The 18531-nt window shown below is 43.0% G+C and overlaps 1 protein-coding gene across 5 annotated transcripts; it reads right to left on the minus strand.

Moving 5' to 3' along the window:
• Positions 1-346: 346 nt before the first annotated feature.
• LOC110974596 (centrosomal protein POC5-like) lies at positions 347-18317 on the minus strand. 5 transcript variants are annotated; one of them, XM_087140315.1, is made up of 13 exons: positions 18216-18317; positions 16790-17127; positions 14783-14877; positions 14050-14191; positions 13439-13591; positions 12535-12734; positions 10639-10709; positions 9508-9706; positions 6814-6993; positions 5377-5524; positions 4953-5146; positions 2984-3145; positions 347-1960 (listed from the first exon to the last, which is right to left on the minus strand). In XM_087140315.1, the coding sequence occupies exons 3-13, from the start codon at positions 14861-14863 to the stop codon at positions 1730-1732; spliced, it is 1761 nt and encodes a 586-aa protein (XP_086996441.1). In that variant the 5' UTR covers positions 14864-14877; positions 16790-17127; positions 18216-18317; the 3' UTR covers positions 347-1729. The 5 variants fall into 5 exon arrangements, with proteins under 5 accessions (XP_086996441.1, XP_086996442.1, XP_086996443.1 ...); XM_087140316.1 differs by lacking the exon at positions 18216-18317 and adding an exon at positions 18056-18161; XM_087140317.1 differs by lacking the exon at positions 16790-17127 and having other exon boundaries at positions 18216-18309.
• Positions 18318-18531: the final 214 nt, after the last annotated feature.

Raw genomic sequence — 18531 nt, forward strand, 5'->3', positions numbered from 1 at the left:
GTATTTATGAATGGGAATAAATATGTGCTGGCCGGTCTTAAACTAATGTTGAAGATCGGCTCAGGAGACTGAAAGCTGATAATGCCTGTGCCTACGGGCATTAGTCACGTCCTTTCTCCTGAGTCGGTCTTAAATGCATGTTTAAGACCGGCCAAGCACATTATTCCCTTATTTAAAAATATCAAGGTAAAATTTCACTTTCCTTCGTTTGGAATGTCAAAAGTATTTCTAAACATTTTTGCAAGCTTCAGATCACATGGGATTTACATGTACCCTGACCTAATATCTTATGATTGGGTACAGAATGACCTTTGTATCTCTTCAAACAAACAACTGAATCACGGCATAAAGTTTGAACTGGTTTAATAAAAAGCTGAATAAATGGAAAGCGTGATAAAAGTTATCTGAATAAAATATACACACATAACAGGAATATCAGTTTTTACAGAAACACTAATGCAACATTAACACAATTTTTTCATGTCAAAGAATGCATTTCAAAAAAGAATCACTTCAAGCTAGCATCAGCCTGGTTCTACTATAAGTTCAAGCAGTCGGTGTTTTGCAAGTTACTTCTATATTGTAGCTAATTTGTACAAGTGTCACAGATGGACGCACATCCCAGTCTCTTGTGGTGACACTGGGGGAGGGGGCTCGAGTATCATCGGTCAATTCTGGTCCAAGCCTTCCCTTCCCCCTTGACAAATCCTGGGTGTACCACCGAGTCAAATATATTTCAAATGTCGGAATACCAGTGAGAGATCCAGATATATTTAAAATACAAAATGTGAAGGGGGGGTCATGGTTGTATGTCTTTTTACGAACCTGGGTCTACCCTTGAATACGTGCAGGACGGTTTGTTAGCATGATGCCATCTCAGTCTTGGCTTCTCCATATTTGATAAAATACACACTTCCTTTATCATGCCTTATCTTTCACTGACTGTATTTCTATAGCAAGAGCAAAGCTGTGACATATTTGGGAAAGAACTTAATGGGAGATTGGTCTACAAGCCGGAGGTGAACAGCTTGTTGCTATAAAGTTGAAACTGACTGAATGTAGCTCAGTCAAAGGGGATTATCCTGATAGTACAAGAATCCCTAAGATGTGGTTCCCTCTGCGGCTTCAAAGGTTCTGCACTGATGTAAATACAAGAGACCTGAACTGAGCAGCTGGTCAAAGAGATTTGCTAAACATTGCCAAACTACAGATCGTCCTCTCTACGATGAGGGCCCAATTTGTGAAAAATCTTCCGCGGCAACATAACCATCCAGGGATAACACACAGGTTAAAACATCTGGGAGTTTTTTTCTCTCATACTTTCATTTCAAGATCCATCTACAGCCACCCATACCCAGTGTGATAAACTGTTTGATGTAAGGTGTTGTCCTACTGATTCATAATCCCTCTCCCTTATATGGTAATGAACATCGTCGTGCATTAACTATAGAAGTTCTGTCCTTATTTACCAACTATACTGACCTTTTGTCCAGGCAGCACTGTCAAGTAACTGCTCATGAAAATTTAAACAGAAAATGCACAGACCTTAAACAACCCTCGGCATACAAAGTAATGTTGACATCCACAGACACCCAAAGATTTTATGGAGCAGTGAGAGAAGTTACAAACTTCTCTGTGCATTCAATACCAAAATCTGAAATCATACTTCACTGATTCGTGACATCCTCTAAATTATCAAGAATGCAAGGTGAACCTTTTCCACCAAGCTCTAGTGGACCACTTTGACGGTGTGGATGTTGGGTGATGCCGCCAGGGTCACACGCCCACTCTGCCCTGGAACCTTTCTCTGGGCTACGCCCACTGGCTGCTGGCTTGACTGGCCAGCCTGGTGATGCGGATGGGTCTGGACATTTCCTGGCATGGGTTGCTTGCTGCTTCGTTGCGACGAGTCTCCTGCTGTCTGAGGATACTTGGAAGCCATGGCATGACCAATGGTTTGCTGTTGAAAAAGAAAAAAAGAACAAAAGAAATGAACGCTTGAATGACGTGTACGCCATTGATTCACAAATCAGAAGTGAATGTTTTCTGCCACGCGTATCTGTCTAGTTAACTCCGCTGTATATTACACACATATATAGACTGGCAATAAAGTCACTAGTGCATATCTATGTGCCCCAAGCACAGACATATAGACATATCAACTTCACTTTTGGGTATAGGGAATTTACGCACAGTTGAAGAATTCCAGCCATAAAATCCTATGAAGCCGTTTTCCGATTGTAAAAGAAATCCTTTATTTACTTTACTAATCTAGCCTGTGTAGAATCAAAGCGATCCATTTGCAACATTTGAAAGGAAGTGAACATAGTTTGGGAGCACATGTAAACACATGTACATGCAGACAGTCTAGGTTCGTTGCACATAACACGCACTGAACGCACAGTCATCCATTGCTTCATTCACTGTTTGCCCATACTTGTCAAACTCACGGTTACATGCTCAACACAAGAAGGTTTATGCGTTTATACATGTATGTCTGTGGTCCTAAGGGACGGTGAGAGACCAGAAAAGGGTTCTCTTTCCCGGGGCCATGGCCAAGGAAAAGGGTACATGGAAATCGAGAATAAAAAACTACATTCAGTTAAATTGACTTTCAAATTGTCCGAGTTTGATTTAAGGGCTTACTGTACATGTAAATGAAAATTCATTTCTTATCTTCCGAGGAAAAAAAAAAAATCCTTAGTCAGAAGTAAGGCAGTGCTCTAAGGCTTACAGACACTTTCACTGTCTCGCAAAAAGGTCTGCAGTGCGTTTCCCCACCACGAGGCCTAGAGCTGTGGACCTACTGTTTCCAACTGTGTAAGTATACATGTACCCTCTTCTCTTTGCTAGCAAACTATACGACGGCGAAACTAGGCCTGCAAAGAATGCTTCTCAGGCAAAAAAAAAACCCAGGCACTACAATCTGGACTGGGAGTGTGTCTTGCCACTGACACTGGAATGTTATTGTTGCAAAGCTGACCTGTGTGACTGGGCGATGTCTTTCTACCATGACAGAACTCATAGGCGGGGCTAAGGTGGTGTCACCCACCTGCCCTGCCTTGCCACTGTCTGGGCGTGTTGAGATCCTAGCTGTGATGGTCTTGGAAGCTTTGTAGCTTTGACTCGTCCGGGAACTGGTAACCTACACGTACATGGAGCCATTTACAGTACAATTACCATCTTTCCAAATGAGATTGAAGTATTCCATGTACATTGTACAACATGTCCCTTCGTATCAGTCGAGGTGGGATTTGTGGTAAAAGAAACTTCCACAAAACATCCAGATGAGGAATTTTAACCACTTCCTGCTGGGGACTCCGGGATTGGAGATGTATGGTTTATATGGGTGGCCAGGGTCTCCGAACTCGGACAAAGGAAACAGGGCCCTGTAACAAAAGACTGTACTCCGAACAAAAGACCAGGCTGCTGGGCATTACCGACATTTTTCACTCTCAAAAGTTGTGATAATCCAGCTTTGTTTTGAAACCCTATACCAGGGTTTGGGGCATTGAGAGCGAGCGGATTACCAGCGGGGACAAAAGCGCTCCACCACCACAGCGATGTGCCACATAGCACCGCTGCACGCTAATCTGGCCCCTATTGAAAAGAGGTCAGCAGTGCACTGAGCCAGGTTCGTGAACAAAAGACCATTATATAACACCGCACAATCTGGGCTCTGTTTACAAGGCTGCAGGCCTGGCTGAAATACTCGGGCGTCAATGAAGGTCGCCTATCAACTTAGAGTAATGCCTAAAGATTACTTCGTGCGGCTATAAACGACGGTTAAATGAAATGATGAATTTTGGAAGGATTTTGAAAATGGAAAAAATGAGTCATGCCGGCCCAGCATCGTCAACATTGAAAAACGCCCCTGCATGAAGTGGCTAATGGTGAAAATAATTCACCTTTTTTGAGGCTTGTAACACCTTAACCACTTGCTGCCGGGTGTTTTTTAAAATGCAGTGCACACATACGGGCCATTTTCAAGATTTTTTGTTTTCAAAATTCTTCAAAAATTCATCATTTCATTTAAAGGACGTTTACACCCACACGAATGACTGTTTGGTGGTTACTCTAAGAAAACAGGCAACCTTCATTAACTCCTGTAAAGAGAGCCCAGAATTGTAAGGTGTTGCATAATTTCCTTTGTTACCAGTGAATGCGAGGGGCGTCTCTTCAGACGCGGCTGAATTAGCAGGCAGTGGTTCTGAGTCGTTCATCAATGGGGCCCTGGACCACTTTTGTCCGCGGTGCTAATCCGCGGGTGCGCTATGCCCAAAACAGTGGTGTACTGTTTAAAAACAGCGACAGATTACCTTCGAAATATGCAAGCCGAAAAATGATGGCAATTCCCAGCAGCAGGTCTTTTGTTCCGAGTACGGTCTTTTGTTACACGGACCAGCTCTTTTGTCACATTTCAGGCAGCCTGGCTCTGCGTATAAACCCGTGGTGCCCGAAAGGAGGTTCCCTGGCAGTAAGTGGTTAACAACGCATGAGGTTTCTCACAAGTATGGATTTTGGACCTTTTTTGTGCAAAATATTAACAAGCACCAAACTATGACTGATTAAACATCTAAAAATACTCCATTTTGGGACCTAAATCCTGTAATCTAGAAAAATCTCAAGAAACTAAGTCATTGATCGGGTACTCATCGCTTTCTGAACGACTCTGAGAAACAGTTTGCAAGTTGTTTAGGTGAGAGTTGGCATCAAAATGCTGCTCGGTATTGATAAATCCTTGGACAAGTACCAAAGTAAATGATGAAGTCTCAAAATAAGTGAAACAAGATAGATTTTCAATTTGCAAGGTGAAAACCGTTAGGGTCAAATACTAACGTAGCTGCAGACCACAGCTTTTGATAATCTTTGCTGCCGCCTGAACTTGAAGTTCAAATGATTAAAAGCATCCTTATGTAATAACCCATGTGCTCTTGGTGTATCACTTTTACCTTGCTTGACGACGCTCCCACTGCACTTTGAGTCAATGTGCCCGGGGTTGTCGCACTTTGGCTTGTCACTGTCCGTGGCTGGGGTATCGCCTTGGTATGTGTCACTGGCTTGGAGGTTGTGGGTATACTCAAGGTGGTTGCTGTAGGCTGATGGGTGTGATCCTCATCAGGAGCCCCCGTGCCGCTGCCATTTCCTGGTAAACAGATAAACGTGCAACAAATGAACGCTTCCAAACACAGGTTGTTCACTTCAGATACATGTAGTTACAACCGTCACAGAGTGCATAAATGATAGGATTTTCTTCCCCAAATCACTTTCCCTTTCATGGTTGGATACCCTGAATTGAAGGTCCGTGGATTTGCAACGTCAAAATCACCTGTGTTGCTCAGCTGCATGTAAGTTCAAAATTCTGTTAATAATTACCTTCGTTTTCCTGGAACATGGTCATAGCCTCAAGATTAAGAGCGCAGACACCTCGCATGAATGCCTTTTTCATGGTCTCTTCATACATTTCCCGTTCAGCGTGCAAACGTGTTACCTCAGCCCGCGAGGACTCAAGGGCTTCGTTCACCTGATTAAAAAAAAAATAACAAACGTACTGAATATAAACAACAAAGAAAGCTTGCAAAAGTGTTACCAAGGCCATGCCACCGGTCACACCTTTAGAACGTACTGCCTAGACACCATAATCAATGCCCACAGATGCATGCCTACTACCGGCCACGTCAGCCAGTTGATTCAGACAGGGTTGAACTACACCAGTGCATTTTTCTTCCAAGTCCTATGCAGAATTGCTCAGTGATCTGTTAGGATCCGCTCTTCTGGCATGACTTTCTAACTTACAAAGAGACTCTGCAAAAATAGTCCGGCATGCAACTTGGACTTTGACCAAAAACAGGCCCAATTTTAACGAAATTTTGTACAGCGTTTTTTTAATTTTCAAAGACATCAGCATGAAGTGAAAAACGAAGGAATAAGCTAATCCGGGAAAAGTTGCATGCCCGAATGCTATGACCACCCTTACTTTGAGTACCAGTGCGCAGGGTACCAGGGAAAAGTTGAGTAAATCACAGCCCTGCAAATAATGCTTTGGCACAATTTAACACGAGAGTGTTTAAGTGAACTTTTACACGTGTCCAGTATGTAAACAGAATCCCACTACCGTTGGGGTTTTTGTTCCTCAGTTTTCAACAGCCACTCTTTTCAGTTGTCATATCAATGGCTTTTGTTTTTCGTTTTTAAATTTATTCACTTGCAATAAAGTGTAGCATCATTTAATCATGCACACAAAGAAAAGGAATCATCACGTCACTCAGTACAAAATTCAGATGTAAGAAACTTGTTTGCCAGGTCTGGTGTGCAGGTAGGGCATACACAATGTGCACAAAAGAAGTCCACATAATATAGAGTGATGGTGAGTATATGGTTTCAGAGGCATTTTGGGGTCAAGGTTATCTGGGGCAAAATGAAGAGGAACAGTCCTGGAAATCATCATCAAAAATCCAGCTTGAAGGAGTTATCCTACTGGAGAAAAAGGAGCATTTTCCTCAAGTTTCTTTAACTACAGGAAAACAATGGAATGTCCATACTTTGCATGTAAAACAGGTACATGTATGCGTGGACAGGTTTTGCTTGACCACACAGGACAGAACACAAAGGAAACAAAGTGCGTTTGCCTGTCCTTGGTGGTCAATTTATTGTCCTCAGAAGTGCATGTAAGTGCCCGTGGTTAGTCTATGAGAAAGTGTTATTTTGTTGGAACAAAGGCAAACATAATGCCTTCTCCTCAATGATTTAGCAAAACACAACTGTGTGGCCTATTAAAGCAGGATTCATCTGTACATGCTGACGTGTACTCACAGAAGCCAGTCTTGTCTCATAGTCGTTGGTGAGTGACATACACACTTCTTGTGCTTTGGACTGGCAGGCTTTCTCCACGCGCTGTTTCCATTTCGCCTCAATCAGACTGTGCCACGCATCCCAGACTTTGGTCATTAAACGCCGCTCCCGCTGTCTCACGGCTAACTTGCTGGTGAAGACCTAGCAGAAAAAGGATCTTGAAATGGGACCACCTCTCATTTTCAGCAAAGTGTCAGCTTGTGATAGAAATTGACATAAACAGATCTTTGATAGCTGTTAACTGAAATTTGTACAAATCCAATGCTTTTATTTCATCTCTGTGCCGTAATGCCAATATTCAAATATCATTATTAAAATGGTAAAGCTCAATGAGGACAATGCCCCCCCCCCGACAAAATAAAGTAGATTCCAAATCTCAACAACCTGAACACCATTATCAATCCAACCTATCAAATTTCTGCAAGTTACATTACAGAACTAGATTTCTCTTTATGTGTACTTTAAGTATATTCCATTTTTACGTATTCATTTTTAGGGTCTGGTGAAGTAGGATTTTTCTATTGGACTGTTGCCTGGCCAGTCCATTTGGGAAGTCCATTGTACTAACATGTCTGTGTTTTAAATTTCATATTGAAACTTCTATTCAGTGTGATAACACTCATCCACAAACTCTTCCACATTTTGTATCATATCTAAAATGTAACAATTTTGAATGTTGCATCCAAGAATGCACTATTAGCAAGAGCACTATGAGCAAAGTTAACTGTACATAAACAGTACAAGAACAGTTAAAAGGGGGTGTGAAAAAGTAGCTTGGTACATAAATATCTGGAAGAGCGTTACATCGGGGAGGGCTGCAATGGGAATCCACTGTGCCTACATGGGAGTTTGCTGACCCTTGGAGATGTTAATGAGAATTGTCAAAGCAGTTTACATGTACAAAGTCTATTCAAGTACATGTAAGGACTTCATAGGGCCAACTTATTATGCATGATGAAAACCTGGTCTGAGTGGTTGTAAAAGATGTACAAGTGTGATCTGTTGGCCGTAAGTTTTACCGTAATTTTCGGAATATAAGGCACCGGGATTATAAGGCGCAGGGCTTGAAAATCTTCAGATTAAGATTCAAAGCTTAGCGTATAAGGCACACTATGGTAAAAGGGGCACCATCACATGTGTCGGTAGATCGCTGCAACATGAAAGACTACAGCAACGGCTCGCCAAAATGGGCCCTTCCGCGGATGGGGCTAGTTCATGTGTGAAGGGAGCATTGCGAGTTCGGCGAGGCTTATTCGACCACACTTCTCCACAAAGGCCCTTTGTAACTTCAAAGAAAAGGCTGAAATAACGTTGTGAGTCTTGTGCCTGTACGTCAAAGTAAGAATATCGCTAGATGCTCCATTGTTTATTATAAATCAACTAGGCATTTGTGACCTGTACACTATTATTTAACCCAGATAAATCTTTTGTCCGCCCATCGCTCCCGCCCGCCCTCTAGAGGCGACGGCGTGATAAAAATAATATTCCCGCGACTGGGTAAATGCAAGTGGATTACCAGGAGAACGTTATAGGGTACTAAAACATTACAAAAATGGTTGCATAAAGAAGGACAAAATTCTTATAGATGTGGTAGACGTGAAAGTTTCACAAGCAATAAACACAACAGACAACAGGAAGAACGAACAGACGCACCACAGCGATTTACGTGGTGTTTGACAAAAACTTGAGGTCCACGGTTCCGTTTGTGTGACTGGTAGTTGGTTACCTGCTACTACTAGTGTCAGATCTACGGCTTTGCACGGTCACCAACGAAAAGAGCTTTCAGCTGCCTGACCGCCGGCCGCGCGTGGTATTGAACATAACTACCGCATCTTTCACGGTAAGGTCATGCAGGTTGAGCCCCGATTCCTTCAGGCCGGTTCCACCTTTCTGTTTTGATCTAGGCTTACGATGCTTCCAGGGAACGAGCGATTTTTCATGCCCGAAGGATGCAAACTTTGTCAAAAACAGATTAGTGTTATTTATTCTTCAAAGCTCAGCACATAAGCCGCCCGGATTACAAGCCGCTCCGACCATTTTCACGGGCAAAATCAACGTATAAGCCGTGCCTTATATTCCAAAAATTACGGTAACCAATAAAAATCAGCTTTCCTTTTTAAGAAAGGGCGGGCTGTTGTATTTCAAAAAACACCTTCCCTTTTCCAGGCTTACCAGGTTCAGTAATGACTCAACTTGGATCCAAATCAAGTCTCTTTTGTATCTGAGGAAACTTAACCTACTGGTGAGGGTCTTTACTAGGCTTACCAGGTTCAGTAATGACTCAACTTGGATCCAAATCAAGTCTCTTATGTATCTGAGGAAACTTAACCTACTGGTGAGGGTCTTTACCAGGCTTACCAGGTTCAGTAATGACTCAACTTGGATCCAAATCAAGTCTCTTATGTATCTGAGGAAACTTAACCTACTGGTGAGGGTCTTTACCAGGCTTACCAGGTTCAGTAATGACTCAACTTGGATCCAAATCAAGTCTCTTATGTATCTGAGGAAACTTAACCTACTGGTGAGGGTCTTGAAAGCCCAATCACAGGCTGAAGGATTCAAATCTACCTGCCCCTATCACCTGATTGCGTTCACATGCCTTCCTTTGCCAGCTGGTTAAGATAAATTTCTTAAAACCTTGTATGAATGTTTTACCTCTCTGCGATCTTCAGCATGACGAAGCTTCCAGGCCTCAAATCTCCTCAACATTTCAAACCTTTCCTTCTGCCTCTGAAGCGCCCTTGTGAGATTGGACAGGACCCCGTCCTTACGCTCGATGGAAACTTCGTACGTGTGCAAAAGCTCTTTCAGGTTCTCAATGTCATTCTGGAGTTGGTTGACTTCTCTGCAGTGCCTATTAAAAAAAGAGGGATTTTATGGTGCAACACTGAGATATCTTTGTTCACTCTAGACTTCAGAGATTTCAAGTCCTACAATGCAAGAACTGTAACCAAAGCAATGCATCACTCAGCCACCTGATCTATTATGATCACGTTTTTAATTTCAGTACTTTGAAGATTTGTTTTGATCCAACAGGAAAACATACTCCTGTAAGTAAGCAAAATATGGACAATTTTTCAGTATCTTTTAATCATTTAAAGCAAATAAAATCTGTCCGGACCATCAACTCTTTTATAAGCATGTAGTCAGTTCTTAAGAGTGCAACACTGTCACATTTCCTACCCAAAGGTTAACAAGCGACAGTAGACACAGTAAACGTGTACAAACGTTCCTGCCCTCCATTAGATAATGTGGCACTCCAATCTCCTCAACATGTGGATCTGAATGGACACACTCTTCCACCCAACATGAACTTTGAAATCATCTTCTGTAGCTGTTATGCAACACTTGGCAAGAGACTGCAAGCACAGGGTCTGGTTTTGGACTCATGTCTCAGAGCACAGCTCTTCAGCAGTGCAATATTTCAGCATACTCCATCAACAAGGAATAGCCAGGATTTCATGTGATGCAAGCAGGATATTGAAGGTAACAGTTAACAAAGAAAAAAACAGTCTCCCTTCCTTTTCAGGAATTTTGCATTCGAATATTCAAATTCAGAAAATAATATTTGAATATTCAATAACTGAGGCAGATACCCACCAGGATACACAGGCAAAGTCTCAGACAGTTAGCTCCAGGGAAAATGTATTAACCTCTAACGGCCAAATCTTTTGCAACACAGAAAGAACTCTACTTGACCAACATCAGGTCATTTTGTACGAACATGGACATGCCAATATGTACAACGAAATGAACAGTAGTCACTTCTCACAAGTATTATCCTACCTGTCTTTAAGTGACTTGATTTCCTGACGATGTCGCTCAATTAGACAGATCTTGGACTGACTCATTTCAGCCTGAAAGTAAAACACAACTGACAAGAATAGATACACGCACAAAATTGTATTTGTAAAATAATTCACATATCCCATTTTTGTCTGTCTTTCATGTTAACCCCTTCTCGGCGGGAATTTCTTTCCGAAAGCCAACTCCAAGAATTCCAGCCTCGCTTGGCCACGAAGGCCACCTGCCAAACCGCAAATTCTCGGTTTGTGGCCCAGCGTGCTCTGCACGCTTTGAATTACACGGTGAAAAGGCTGATTGTTCGGTGGCATGCGGCTCTACTCAAGCTTCCACATTCCCGTTGCCTCTTTTCAAAGTGGGGACTATTGTGAAGCTGGTGATTATGATGCAAATACGGTCTTTTCATCTCTGGGCTACACACAAAGGCCAATTACCACATACACAAGAGCCAGGGTCTGCCTTCTTTCACCGTGTTCGCTTGATCGTGGGCCTAGAATAATAGCTGAAAAGCGGGCTGAGGATCTCAATTTTTACGGCGTGTCTTAACGCGTCCCCGCTTGAAGGGGTTAAGGGCTTAGGATATAATATAAACCAAAACTTTGCTAGGAATAATTTGGACCTCATGCCATTAAGGAAGGTAAGCCATAATCACTTTACATGGGGAGTAATGTCTCTTGAAATTTTGAAGTATAAACAGGCATGCAACTTGTGCTTTGACAAATAACGAGGAAATTCCAATCTTTACAAGACTTTTGTAAAGTGTTTTTCAATTTTCAATGGTGTGAGTGTGAGGTGAAAAATGAGGAAATCCGTTTATCCGAGGAAAAGTTGCACGCCTGACAGACAAATTATACGCCATTTGGTTCCTGTGGTGCTGGATATTGGAGGATTCAGGAAGGACAGCAGGACAAATTCACTGAAAGTTTGGTTGAGGAAATGAGCTACCGAACGACCTCTATGCCTGCCCACATTACAAGCTACCGAACGACCTCTATGCCTGCCCACGACAAGCTACCGAATGACCTCTATGCCTGCCCACATGACAAGCTACGGAACGACCTCTATGCCTGCCCACGACAAGCTACGGAACGACCTCTATGCCTGCCCACATGACAAGCTACCGAACGACCTCTATGCCTGCCCACATGACAAGCTACCGAATGACCTCTATGCCTGCCCACATGACAAGCTACCGAACGACCTCTATGCCTGCCCACATGACAAGCTACCGAACGACCTCTATGCCTGCCCACATGACAGGCTACCGAACGACCTCTATGCCTGCCCACATGACAAGCTACCGAACGACCTCTATGCCTGCCCACATGACAGGCTACCGAACGACCTCTATGCCTGCCCACATGACAAGCTACTGAACAACCTCTATGCCTGCCCACATGACAAGCTACTGAACGACCTCTATGCCTGCCCACATGACAAGCTACTGAACAACCTCTATGCCTGCCCACATGACAGGCTACCGAACGACCTCTATGCCTGCCCACATGACAAGCTACTGAACGACCTCTGTGCCTGCCCATATGACAAGCTACCGAATGAACTCTATGCCTGCCCATATGACAAGCACTTCTAGATCTTCTAAACAGTTTGTCTCTGATGAGCTTTGAAGCTTTTCATGATGAAGGCGGCAAGTTAGCAGTCTCCTGATGACCGAGCATACTGTCCGAAATGTTAAGTACCCTCCAGTTCTCTTCAGAAACACACAAACTAACGAGACAGATATTTCTGCATGGTGTTGCCACAAACCTTTTAACTTTACTTTTGTCTTTCTGTAACTTTCCCCAACAAATGAAACTGACATGTTCTTTAATACTAATGTCTTTCAAAGGATTCTTGACTTCATAAACTCTTCTTTACCAGGATATGGCGTTTAAGATCCAAACACCAGTTGTCTATGTTTGCTTCCATCCTTGCCAAGTCCTGGTCAATGGATGGAGACATGACACTGCTTGTCGACAGATCTGAATCTGTCACTCTTGATTCATCCGTGTCTGGCGTTTCAGGGGTTGCTGTGGCAACCAAACCACTCAAACTGGGTCGAACTGGAGTCATCTGATCTATAAAAGAGGCCAGATAAACATTTCCAGTGCATGCAATTTGCAATGAAAAATACCGAGATAGCATGATTCCTCCATGTTCAATTTGATGCATGTGTCAAATTAAAGAAGTACATGTTTCTCATCTGGCCACCTGTCTTGAGGACAGGCAAACAGCGGGCGAGTTCAATCAGCGACAATTTGTTAACCACTTGTTGATTTTGTCTGATGCCCGGTATGTATTTCATGCATAGGCTACCAGTCAAAATTGACCACTACTCGACAATTTGTCGCCACTCAAACTTGCCCATGTATTCAGGACAGACAACTTTTGCGATCAGAAAATTTACAAACCCCTTATTACAGAGTATTATTTTCATAAATCTTTAATAACACTGGTGAAAAAAATGTCCGTACATGTATGTCCACTCAGTGAATATGGTAAAAGAGAAAATACGGACTCAGATAGCACCAAGGGGTATCAGTTTCACAAATGTTTGCTGAGAGTGGAAGGGAAGTTTGAAAGACTTTGTTGCAATGAACAGGCAACTATTTTAATCCTAGATGAAACCTTAAATTATGGTACTTAAATTGGTGTAGTGTAGTGAGGTGAATGCCATGTACATGTGTGTATTGGCTGGATCAAATGTAATATGTGAAATATCAATCAGGCATATCAATCAGGCAGTCTAGTTCCTGACATCATATCATAACATATACTGTACCTGGCAGGACTGTTTTGAAATCGTTCTCCCTTTCTGCTTGCTCCAATCTGTCATCTGATTCAATCTCTGAGCTTGACCCTAGAACAGCCTGCACGCTATCCTTGCCTCTTAATGTATCCTCATCTACGGAGCTCTTGTCTGTTGTTGAGGTAACTACGTATATGTGGACATCAATACAAAGACTTCAGTTTGCTCATTCAAATTCATGGACTAAAGCAATATGTCACTGAGAACTTAACTGTAAGGCCGCGTAAAAGAATTAAATTGTCGATCGTCTTTTTTTAAATTTTCATCGGAGGTTTTTATTTTCATCGTTTTTCTCACGACGCCACTAACCTGACATGAAACAATTGATTAATTTTTGAGATCTCACCTAAAAATTTCCATTTTTATGTATTTCACTTTTTATCATGGCTCTATGTCAATGATCAATTTCACTTTCTGATAATTTTGTCTACTTCTACACAGTGAACTTGAACGAGTCTGATGTGAGTTTTCAGAGCTGTATAAATTTAATGGCTGAAGCATGCATTGCCTACATGTGCTGCACCGACTGCCTATGGTATACTGTACAAAATAATTCCTCCCTGGGAATGATCTTTCACACAAACCAGAAGACTCTTCAAAGATGAGTTCGTCTCTTGGAGGTCTGTTAGAGAAGGCATGGACGGCTTGAGCCAGAGACTGTGGCAAGTTAGTAGGGTCATAGTTTGGAGCAACTACTGCATATTTCAGCAACTCTTGATATTCATCCTGAGGAAGAAGACAATTTGAAACCAAATTCTCACAATACACCCCATGATATTAACACGACGTACACGCATGTATTTTAATCCATTAGAAGGCTCATGGTATGTAATGCACGACCACTGTGGCACTGCCTCAACATATCACAAACCTTAACCGCCAACAACTCATTACTCGCATTAAAGTGCATGTAGTAGGGAAACTGGTAGCTTTTCCACCACTGAGGCAACCTCAGGCCCAGTAAGACAGGCAAATGAAATGTGTTGTCATGCTTATCAAAATTTGTACAATGTATTCCTGAAAATTAACAATTTAAATGCATTGCAACGTACTTGTACGCACAAGCATCCATGTAAGAGCACACAAAAATAACATGTTCAAATGCAGAAACTTCCACACTTTAATCCATCACTTATTTCTACAATTCTTGTCAAAAGTAACTGGATATATACAATGGCAATTTCCTGCACAACTTATAACCCGACGTAAGACTTGATGGCTGGTGACTTGAGAGTTGCAGTTAAGGCCTACAGTGCTGTATTGGTGCCGGTTACAACCAGAAGACACACCTAGTTTTGATCAATCTCTTACATGTACCTGCAATGTTGTCGAGACAGAGCTCCCTGGTGAATCTGATGGTAGGATGGGCACACTAGTGTCATCTTCAGTTGAAGACATTGTGCATCTAGAGACTACGGAGAAAAAGGCAAGGAGTGTCATCCAAGGAAACTGCACACTATTACAGGTCTGCATGAACATGTACACGTATAAGTATGGAGACCAGACCAACAAAACTTGGTCTCCGATCTTCAGACCAGGAGAGCGTTTTATCACTGCAAACAAAACAAGCAAACACAAACAAACTATCCAAAGATTTTAAAATAAAAAGGAAGACCTAACTGTACATCGGACATGAGTGTAAAGAGCTCAGCAATCAGTCCTCGGTGTGCGTGTGCCGACATGGTACGGCATGCTTTTTGGGATTGGTCCACTAGAGGCTGGCATACCATGACGTCGTCATGACGTGTACATACTATTACTATACAGTTCAAATTGTTATTTGAACAAGATGGCCACATTGCACTCGACAACAAGACCGTTTCTGATTTGAAGGGGAAATTTCTCTTTTCTTCTAATAAACCTTATCATCATTAATGGAATCTCTGATTCTCACTTGATTCTAAGGCAGGTGCATAAGACAGTTTAAGAATCATTTTGGAGGTGAGTATGGAGCATTTTGATTCAGGGTACCATCTTTTTTGAGTGAAATGAATTAATGGAAGCAAAAGCCTGTGGAAGCTTCTTGGACCCAGGCAGTAGGTTTGTCAAGACATATCTAATACACGGACTGAGCGATAAGATACTACACGCACCAATGGGCTCTTCCAAAACTTTGGCAGCAGTTTAGATGTCTTGACAAGGAACAATCGTCGAGACGACGAGGGGTCAAAAGACGTAATGTTTAACGACCTTATTTTAAAGATGGCGACTGTGACAGCGAGCCCGTGAGATTGAATGGGCGAAGGCAAAAAGACTGGAAAATACCAGAACAACGTGAGTGAAATCATTCAATAAATGGCGCTAAGAAAGCGGAGAGGCTAAGGATCATCTCCGTGTGCAAAATAAATTGCGCCCACGAAAAGTGGGTGCGCCGAAAATTTTCAGTACGGCGACACGAAATTGTGTATACGGATGTGTGGCTAAGGATGGAGTGGGAGTGAGAGTCCGTGCCACACTAGTGGGGCTAGTCTTAAAGGCACAGGGAAGAGTTCCATGTACGGACGGCAGTAATTATTCCCCACAGTGACCTACATGTATTACTAGAAAGCAAAAACTTATCCAGAAAGTTCAATTTAGGAGGAAAAAAACCAAGTTGTTTAGCCTACTTAGAAAACACGTAGAACTTTTCAGACCAACATGACCAATCTCATAGGCAGATAGGGTTTACGTTTGTGCAGGGGTGTCAAGTGGCGTCAGTATATGAAAGTGGGAACTCTTTCCAACGCATGTTTAAGACTAGATCCGTCTGTCTGTTAACAGGGCCCACGCATACTCCTTCGTCATACTGGCATGACTGGTAGTGGTATGACCATGGAGGTACGAAGGAGTAGCCTAGGTCATGTAGGTCGGGCCTACCCCTAGACATGCCAGAACTGTGGGGTCCAACGTCTGCTCCGCTCCCACTTCCCAAACGGTAATAGGCCTAGCATGGAGGTAGGAGAACTTTCCTACCTCCATGGTAAAAAGACTAGGCTAGGCGGCCTACTTAACCTACTTTACTTCTACCTATTCCGTAGAGTATTACCTTACCGTTTGGAAGTAGGCCAACCCCACTCCCGGCCCCACCAATTTTGGATTGGATCGCTAAGCCCTACGCCTAACGTATACGTCTTCATGCCATCGCTCTTCTCTTCTGGCGAAGAGGCAGAACGAGGCGAACGAATCCCTACCCCCCTAGTTGGGGCCTACAGAGGCTACAGTGAATTTAAAGCCTTAAACTTAAAGTCATGTAAAGTTGAAGGCCTCTCCCCTGCCCGTCAAAATACGTCATTTCAAAAGTTAACTGAATTCCCAAAATTGCAACATGGCATAATGCATGCTTACCACTACCAGCCCAGCACAAACTGGACAGCGGAATACACGCGATTTTGGCTGATTTAGGACGAGACTAATCTTGCTCCAGCCACTTAGTCAAAACTTTTTCTCCTCCTGGTCTATCAAAGTATCATGTCTGTGGTCGATCGTCCCTTGGCCTTGTAGGCTGCGCCGGCTAGGCAGGTTTATTTGCATGATTTGCAACCAAAGTCCCCGGTGATTCGGTTGTCAATGAAACGGCATCTTCCATTGGTTAGGATTGTATGAAACTCCTCATTATTGGCTGACTTCAAAGACGCATTTCCAGCCGTTTTTTTTCTCAGGCCACAACCATGCATACAATACATCTTTATGTACAGTAGGAGGAAGGAAAACAACATACCGTAACTATTTTTTATAACAAAAGGTAAATCGTGCAATGAACAATATCACGTTAATTGAATAAAACAGACATTTTGTGACATTAAATTGTTAAAACTCACTATTTCTAAAGAGATCAATATCATTTTTAAAAAGAAAAATAGGATCAGCACGAAAAAACGTTTCACTTTCAGCTCTTGTAGACTGGTTTGCGGTCTTACAAAATGAAGCTCCATTAGGCATTACTTCAACCTCAACTCTAGCCCCAGCTAACAGCGCTGCTGGATGAATACACAACATAAAGTCCATCGCAAGCGTATTTCAAAAGCTGCACGCTCGCACTCATGTCTCCTGCATGTCACAAAAGTCCTAATTTAAATACCAAATAGTGGGTGCGTTAAGTTCGATTAGCTTCCCTGAAAACACCAGTGTTACACTCAAGGGAAGCCTCAAAATGAGGCTTATCGAACGCTGCAGTGTGTTTTCCAAGGCATTCTGGGAAAAAGGTCAAGTCCCCGCCTCGTTCCATCATGTACGTTCATGCTCGAACAGTCCATCCGTGACGTCATTACACTCGGGCAGCCTCCAGAGACCCGCTCGCCAGCTGGGGTAGTAGTGGCTGACACCAGGGCAGGCACGAACATCACGTGATGGCTAAACGAACGCTCTCGTGTAAGTTTGACTGTACTTACACGTGTAAGCTAATCGAACGCACATAGTGGGATATTGAAATAATACAATAGTGCTCAAGTGTGACGTCATTCTGAACCGGGAAATGTGGTACAAAAATGGAGTGCGTTCGCGTGTTGGTTCACGCGCTGGTTAGCGCGCACGCGTGACGTAGCCACGCAAGGCCTGGTTGTCCCCAGCTGGCAGATCAATGGTTGAAAACAACATGGCGCGACAAGATCGTACCCTTGGGAACGAAGTTGCACAGCCAGTGGCTTGAAGACTCGTCTCCTCTCAAGACCGGCATCAAAATGTCCAATAGGAAAGGAATATCGACAAGAATTTAATATCAAATCAGTGCTCTGAAATGTGTGATTGCCGAGCTTTCGGTATTAACTGAGTATACCTTCTTCAGGGCAAGCAGATTCAGTTCTGAATGAACGAGGAAAAATCCACGTTCATTCCCCCTGAATGCAGCGTTTCAAGTTCGAAAATGACGCGCTGCTGCAGTTCCTTACGCTGTACATCAGATGACGCTTTCCACAGGATGCAGACGCTTACGTCACCGAGGGTATGTGGCGGCGCGCAAAAGTGCTGCGCAACAGTGAGACCAGGTGTTTGTTGGCGCACACTAGTGCTGCGCAAGTGTTCCGCGAACCGGTCACCAAGGCGACGCTTGGTCTCTCCGATGTACAGTTTACCACAGCGACGACATGTAATGC

The sequence above is a fragment of the Acanthaster planci genome, linkage group LG08 (genome assembly GCF_054643075.1).
Source record: "Acanthaster planci isolate LZ-2023a linkage group LG08, COTS_SCS, whole genome shotgun sequence".
Classification (NCBI taxonomy): Eukaryota; Metazoa; Echinodermata; class Asteroidea; order Valvatida; family Acanthasteridae; genus Acanthaster; species Acanthaster planci.

Bases quoted from the DNA above. Each gene is read 5' to 3' on its own strand.
- LOC110974596 (XM_087140315.1), bottom strand. From the start codon at position 14,863: ATGTCTTCAACTGAAGATGACACTAGTGTGCCCATCCTACCATCAGAT. The intron at 13,592-14,049 runs GTTTGTGTGAAA...ACATATACGTAG, and splicing joins CATCTTTGAAGAGTCTTCTG to TTACCTCAACAACAGACAAG. The intron at 3,146-4,952 runs GTAAAAGTGATA...ATGTACGTGTAG, and splicing joins TGGGAGCGTCGTCAAGCAAG to GTTACCAGTTCCCGGACGAG.